Raw genomic sequence first — 7197 nt, forward strand, 5'->3', positions numbered from 1 at the left:
TGTATATGTAGAGCGAATTTTACAACTATTTTTTTGTATATGTATAGCGAATTATACATATATATGTTTGCTATGGAGCGCAATTATGCAAACTTTGCTATAACATACAAATATAAATTTTGTGTTTGTTATATGTGAAAGTTGCTCTTTGGAATATCCTTTTTTTCTTTTTCTTTTATGGAACAAAACTATGTCCATATTATGTCACTAGTTATCTCAGTTTGATTCGTCATCTTATTCATGTACAGATAATAAGATAAATATAAATATATTGTTGATAAGGAAAGGTGGCTACAAAAATATGTTTGATTACGTTTTTAACTTTTGAAAACGGTTTTACTTTATCCTCTCCATCCCCACTTACATGAAAATTCATTAGATATTTATCCCCACTTACATGAAATTACATTAGATACTATTTATCATTGTAAGTTTTTTGTTTGCCATATTTATCTCTTAAATAACATGTAAACTTTCCTGTTATTAGTGGATATTTAGTGCTCCAATAGCATTACTAATAACATTTTTTATTACTCTTACTCGAGAACAATCATATTTTGTTAGAGCATTACGTACCCAAATCGACTAGATTATTAATAGTACTATCACCATGTTACCTTCTGTATTTTAATTTTATTTATATTAAAAAGATAATTTTTACAACCATCCGACAGAACCCACAACAAGAACCATAGTCTTATACCTTTTACAAATTTTAGCCTGTATAATCATTGTGTATACATTATACACTAATTAGAACATACACGCCCGCACCCGCTACAAACATTTAGGATTAAGCGGTCTTTCAAGCTGCGCCTTCGTCCTTCATGGGGGAACAGATTCTATGCCAAAGCCCTTGTAGCCTCTAAAACAAAATACAGATGAGCAACAACCAAAAAATAAACATTTTAATCAAACAAGGTTGTTATGTACTAATGTACAGACAATTGCAGAGATTATTCCAGCTTAAGAATTGAAAAAAGAAATATTTATGTTTTCACTCCTCAAACATCCATCATGAAAAGAAGAATCAAGAAAACCAAAAACATAAGAAAAAGAACCAAGTTTTCAGGCATGGAAGTTGCAATTAGCTCAAGAAGCAGTTCGCCATTGCAGCTCAACTTGAAGGCGACCGTTCTTTGAATCAATGAGGTGGTACTTCTCATTGATCCTTTTGTTGCTAACAACATCGGAAAGATTTATATCAACATAACCCAATGTCTCCTGCGTTAAGAAGAAAGTATATAAACAATTAAGTCATAGATAAAGCAATCTCCAACACATACCAAGATTGTGGAAAGAAACACCCTTTCATCCCATCATCCTTCTTGGAAAACATAAAAGAACTAATCTAGCAAGAATGCATGTGATTTCATCCTTACAGAGTAACACAGTAAATGACAATTGTGGTTCACCTTTTGAAAAATAAGTTAAATAAGATGCGCCATTTCAATTCCCAATTATGTGGTGTTGTTACTATTGACTGCCAATACACTTCAACATCATATTCGAAAAGGTAATCTCAAGTTTCCAGAGAAATACTAATTGCACCACTCACCGTTCCTCCCTTAGGCCTTAAGGCATAGAAACAACAGAAAATGCAACGTATGTACCTTAGGATGCAATAGGCCAATCCTTGTAGAGGTGCTGACAACTTCCATATGCAGCCTATCATTCACAGGAGGCTCCTCCAACACAAAATTAAACTCCTCTCCCCATCTTGGATCCCTGTTCTTCTTGACTTGCTGTTATCAAGGTGGATAAAATCACGTCTAATGAAATGTGAGCAAGATTAGACATAATATAGACCTATGCAGGAAAATTCTTGCATAGTCAAAGTCACACCTAAATACCTACTGCAGATTCAGAAAACCTACATAAAGAAAGTTTTTAAGTAAATGAACCTGCAGCAGTTTCTGTTGCTAGTCCTTCTGCATGTCTTATTTACCAAACACATCTAAGTATTTATTATCAATTTCAACACTCCTATCCAAACACATAAAAGTATTTCTTAAATTAGCTTCAACACTTAAATGTGCTTTTAACACGTGAAAATTATCAGTTTCTTTAAATCAACTAAGGCTCTTAAAAATGCCATCATTATCCTCATTTAGGTGGCATAACCTGATAAGCATAAGGGTAAAATTACTGTTTAGATAGGTTATCACATCAAGGTTATCAATTTCAGTTCTTTAGGAAGTGGTCAAGTAATCAAGTACTCTGGAAAGCAGGGGGTGAATTCTAGAGAACATGGATACCCCGAGGCTAGCAAGAAGACTAAACACTTGTGGGGTAGAGGTGCTGAGGTTGAAAGGTTCAAGATGAGTGAGAAAAGAGTCATATATATCCAACCAATTTGTATTGCCAGCCAACGAGCGGCCAATGAAGGCTAGAAAAAATAGGCAACTTTGTACCTTAGTTTTTCTCTCCTCTCCTTTGAAAAGAATCTTGACATATGGATTAGTATGGTGCTTTCCTTCAACATCTTGAGCTTCGTGGACAATAATCATAAGGACGCCTCCCCCTGGTGGCGTTCCTTCTGGAACCTTATGTGCTGCATCATTATCTTCAAAATCTTTTGGCAACTCATCCTCCTTAAATGGTTTGTAGGTTAATTCCACCATGATCTGACCACGGTCCTTATCATTTTGAGCATCATTCGCATCCATATTCTTTAGGAGATTCAGTGTCATCGTTTTTGATTCATCAGGAGTCAAATCTTTCAGTGGAATAACGTTCATGCCCATCTTATCATGCTTGCCAATCTGAATAAAGAAGGGGGTGAAAGTTTGAGATAGCACAAAGAGGGAACCAAAAAATGAATGTGTATCGTGGAACTAGAAAGTTTACCTGCTCCCAATCATAAACAGAGAGCTCCAATGCTTGCGATTCTGGATCTTTAACAACCATATTAAATTCCTCATTCCACTCTGGATTTAAATTCTTATGCCTTACAGGGGTTTTCTTTGAAGGAAGTTTTGACTCAGTGAGCTTAAGTTTTACGTAAGGATCAGATGCACCCAATAGATCTTTCTTTTTCAGATTCATTGCCCTCAGAATCTTCACATGCAGGACCCCAACAGGTTTTTTCATTGCTCTACATGTTCGGAAAGTGAGAACAAAGTTATTCAATTAACTGAAAGTGGTAACAAAACCTTGGATGAAGAATATGATAACAAAATCTAGAAGTTTAGAAGACATACTTGGATGGATCCAATATCTGTACTTCTAGAGTTTTAGGCCAAAGATACATGTTAGCAACTTGATCTTTAATGGTCTCCTGAAAAAAGAGCTCCCCGATATTAATATTATATCTTTTGGCCATAGCTACAAGTCTACAACAGAAGTGTTATCCCCTGCACATGCAGTTATAGCAGTGTCTTTGTGTCATTAAACTCATATCTCTATACTCAAAGTTTTGATAAGAAATTCCTAGTATTCTTAACCTTAGAAGCTAAGCAACATATATGCTTACAGTCTTCAGTAAAATACAGGAAAGATCTCAGAAAGGATCCAGGCTGTTTATTCCAAAATAGAGCAAATGAGAGGCATAAATTGTTTCAAAAAGAAATAGAAGACCATGGACATTAGAAACTGTAGTACCTGGACAAACCTGTACAGGCCAGGGATGGACATAAGATCAGCCCCCAAAAGCTTCAATCCAAAGTCAACATGTGGCTGTAAACCAATCAGAATGTACAAAGATGATGTTTTCGTTTCATTTTTGGCTTAAAGAAAGCTAAACGGAAGATGAAGAATCTTTACTGGACATCATAGACTCCTTGTAAGATAGGACAAGGACATATATCTTTGCCTTTCAAACTGTAAATATTGCTTAAGCACAGCCTTGATGCCGACATTAATATACTGTCACCTTTCTCAAAAAATAAGATTCTACTAAGATGAATGTCAACAAATGAATGTGCCTTAATAAATTGAAGTGAGTCCATAAATATATTATATTAATGCAAGACCAAAGAGGCTGTGCAATATCCAGGATATCTAGAGCAGCTTGCCCCTATCAGCATATTTAGAATCATCTTAATTCTAATCAATGCCTCGATTATTCCCCAGACCAATGACATCTGTACATTCAACCCAGAAACATGCCGTTCTCCCAGTTTTGGCAGTAGGGACACCAATGAAGGCTGTAAGCATATGCTATCATCTCTCATACATCTGCATTGTTATGGAGCCATTTTATTACACTAAACTTCAACCTAAGCAACCAATTCTGCTCCAGGAAGCATCACTGCATGCAACATTTTGTGGCGAGGGAAATGGCAACCATGGTGCGGTAAATTATTTTTTGAGAAGCTATTTTAGCCAACTATGTGGGTAGGTATATGCCGGAAGGATCACGTGGATAGTGGACTTCAGAAAGCCAATAGAAGATTGAAATTAGGAGTGAGATGAGGCAGAGGAATTTCTCAGCAAATATATCAATAGGAGAAGATGGCATGGCCAAGATGATATAGAGAGGGTCATGGGAAAAGTCAATCAGAGTCAAATCGGTTCAATTGAAGTTAACACAAAGAGACTGTTTAACAGAAAAGAAAAAGAAAAGAGGTAGGTGTGAAGGAATTATGAAGTGCCACGGCAACGCAAAAGTAGCTGTTTCCACTTGGTAAGCAACACAGACAATTTTAATGGGGGATAGTCCACGGAAGAGGGGTCAAACATTATGAGTTGGAGTTGGACCATATCGTAAAGGAATATGGAGAAGACAAATACCACCTCATGTTGCACTGCAGCTTTTCATCTATGTTATGCACACTATTATTCTCCTTGTTAACATTCCATGGGAGCTACCAAGATCAGGCGATAAAGCAATGTTGAGATGGAAAAGATTGGGAGAGTGAAAACAGCTTGGAGAACAATTTCTTAAAACAGTATCATTATACTAATATCTCTTTTGTATTATTTAGAATAAAACATATAGGAGACTAATCCATAATAGTGAGATGAATGAAAAAATATAGAAAGATCATTCTTCTTTACCAACATTCTTGGTGTAAAACAAGAACTCCTTTTTGTTTTACAAGAAAAAAGGGGATAGTTTCATAGATGATTGTACCATCAACTATGTTCTCGAGTAATCAGAGAGTGGAAAACATGCCAACGATATAACCACATGATCACACAAGGAAACAAGGCATAATAGCTTTGCTTTACAAAAATCCCTTTGTTTATTTCTTTTCTCCCCACACACAAAAATCCCTTTGTTAATTTCTTTTCTCCCCACACGTATATCTACTCCTAAAAAAAGTCTCAGATGCATAACCTACCTTTTCCATGAGGGACACAGAGATATTGGCAAAACATGGAAAGCTTGGAACCAGAGGCTTCAGAGTAATACGTGGAGCTGCAAAAACCTGCAAGTCCACAACCTGAAATATCCACTCAAGAAATTAAATTTTGGCTTTTGTTGGATTCTTTGTTTTGAAATTGACTTTTGTTGGCATTCTGTTGGGTCAAAATATCATCAAAATGTAAAACATGAGGAAAAATGCAAAACCTGAACAGTTGCTTTCAATCCGAATGCTTTGACCGCAACAGTAACATCAGGATTTCCAGCCCACTTTATTGATGGTTCCATGATCAATTCTTTTTCTTCAGTAACATAGACCTTCATCCCTGCCAAATAGAAGCATCAAATGAATTTAAGCAGAATGACAATAACTTCTCACTCAACTGCTTAACCCCTTGAAATTAGATATGATCATGAATTTCAACAAATAAATGGATCAACAAAAAAGTGACACACGGCCGACTCAAAGAGAGAGAATAATCAGTTAATAATTTTTTCTCCAAAGACAAGTTTAAGTCATTTTAGGCAAAGCATAACTTATGCTACGTATTATTTTTCTATTAATCTCAGCACCATGTAAGAGGAAAAAAAGATAAAATAAAATTTGTCCATCAACGTAGAAAACGACTAACCCTGGAAAGTAGGAGGTAAGGACCCCAAAGTTAGTGTTTCAAATTCAACAGAATCAATTTTATACTTCGGTATTTGTTCAGCAATAATTGGTGCCGCAATATCTTTTGCAGTCCTGCAAATTGCCTGTTTAAAAATAGTTGAGTACTAGTTAGTTTATTTCCCTTTACAAATATATAGAGGAGATAGATAATCCAGAATGTTGTTCAGGCATGGAAGTACCTTGTCCAGGTAAGGCCACATATACTCAAGAAATTTGTTGAGCCAGTCCACCTTATGTTCAGAAAATATGAAGCAAATTAAAATATATTCACTGATGAGCTACTTTAAATGCAGGTTAAAGGCCTCAATATTCTTACACGGTCATAATCCGGACATTTGACCCAGAGAGGAATTTCAGACAGCAACTGCTGCAAGCTTTTAGAATCTCGCTCAACCAATGGACGAATAACAGGGTCCTGATATTTACAAGAAATCCATTAGCTGTTCAGCCACAAAAGGGACAAAATACTTATTGGGTACAACTAAAAAGAAGTAGCTGTAAGTAAACAGATACAGGAAAAAAATGAAATACACTGAAGAATAAGTGAAATTGTTTAAATGAGACAGATGCAACCAACTAAGTTGTGACCTCTATTTTTAATTTATTTGATTGGTAGGTAAGTTATGGCATTTACAATTAATTTTTTAAGCATCACATTAAAATTTAACAACGCCGGTTTAAATATTCATATTCTGCAATTTGTGAAAATTTTATAGAATAATATTAGTATTACTACTAATGAAATGGTATCAAATACTTTGAGCCATAGCCGTCCATGGGTTAGGATCATTCATCTTGATGTGGTAGCATTCTCCATGATTGAACAGTCCAAAAAGCATAAAGTAAAGACATGATTCCACAAGAAAGTACTTACCAAGAAAGGTGATACTTGACTAAGAAAAATCTTTTTTCCCTTTTTAGCTTGCTAGTTGGATATTTAGGACGTTCATAGGATTGTATAAAAGCACCACCCCTAAGATTCTTTTGATAAATGTCTTACTTTTATTAAGTATAGCTTAATGAGATATACTTCCAACAAAATGAAAATAAGAGTTAATGTTTTCTTCGCAAAATGTTTCATCTATTTCTTTCTATTGTTATAGTATCTGTTTACTTCCTCACTTAGATACTCTCTTGGCTACTTTTCCATCTTTCGTTTTAATCTTGAGTATTTGTGTGTGTGTGTGTGTGTGGGGGGGGGGGGGGGGCCTCT

The 7197-nt window shown here is 35.5% G+C and overlaps 1 protein-coding gene across 1 annotated transcript in view; it reads right to left on the reverse strand.

Moving 5' to 3' along the window:
• Positions 1 to 882: 882 nt before the first annotated feature.
• LOC102597682 (synaptotagmin-1-like) overlaps positions 883 to 7197 on the reverse strand; it is a 9305-nt gene continuing 2990 nt past the window's right edge. Inside the window, exons 2-12 of the mRNA XM_006359631.1 lie at positions 6301 to 6399; positions 6164 to 6214; positions 5944 to 6067; positions 5519 to 5637; positions 5289 to 5390; positions 3604 to 3678; positions 3204 to 3280; positions 2851 to 3097; positions 2415 to 2765; positions 1614 to 1745; positions 883 to 1224 (exon numbers count right to left, since the gene is read on the reverse strand). Of these exons, the coding sequence (XP_006359693.1) occupies positions 1093 to 1224; positions 1614 to 1745; positions 2415 to 2765; positions 2851 to 3097; positions 3204 to 3280; positions 3604 to 3678; positions 5289 to 5390; positions 5519 to 5637; positions 5944 to 6067; positions 6164 to 6214; positions 6301 to 6399 (1509 nt within the window). The 3' untranslated portion in view covers positions 883 to 1092. The remainder of the gene's footprint in view (positions 1225 to 1613; positions 1746 to 2414; positions 2766 to 2850; positions 3098 to 3203; positions 3281 to 3603; positions 3679 to 5288; positions 5391 to 5518; positions 5638 to 5943; positions 6068 to 6163; positions 6215 to 6300; positions 6400 to 7197) is intronic.

This window comes from Solanum tuberosum, unplaced genomic scaffold (genome assembly GCF_000226075.1).
Source record: "Solanum tuberosum cultivar DM 1-3 516 R44 unplaced genomic scaffold, SolTub_3.0 scf00290, whole genome shotgun sequence".
In the NCBI taxonomy this organism is placed as follows: Eukaryota; Viridiplantae; Streptophyta; class Magnoliopsida; order Solanales; family Solanaceae; genus Solanum; species Solanum tuberosum.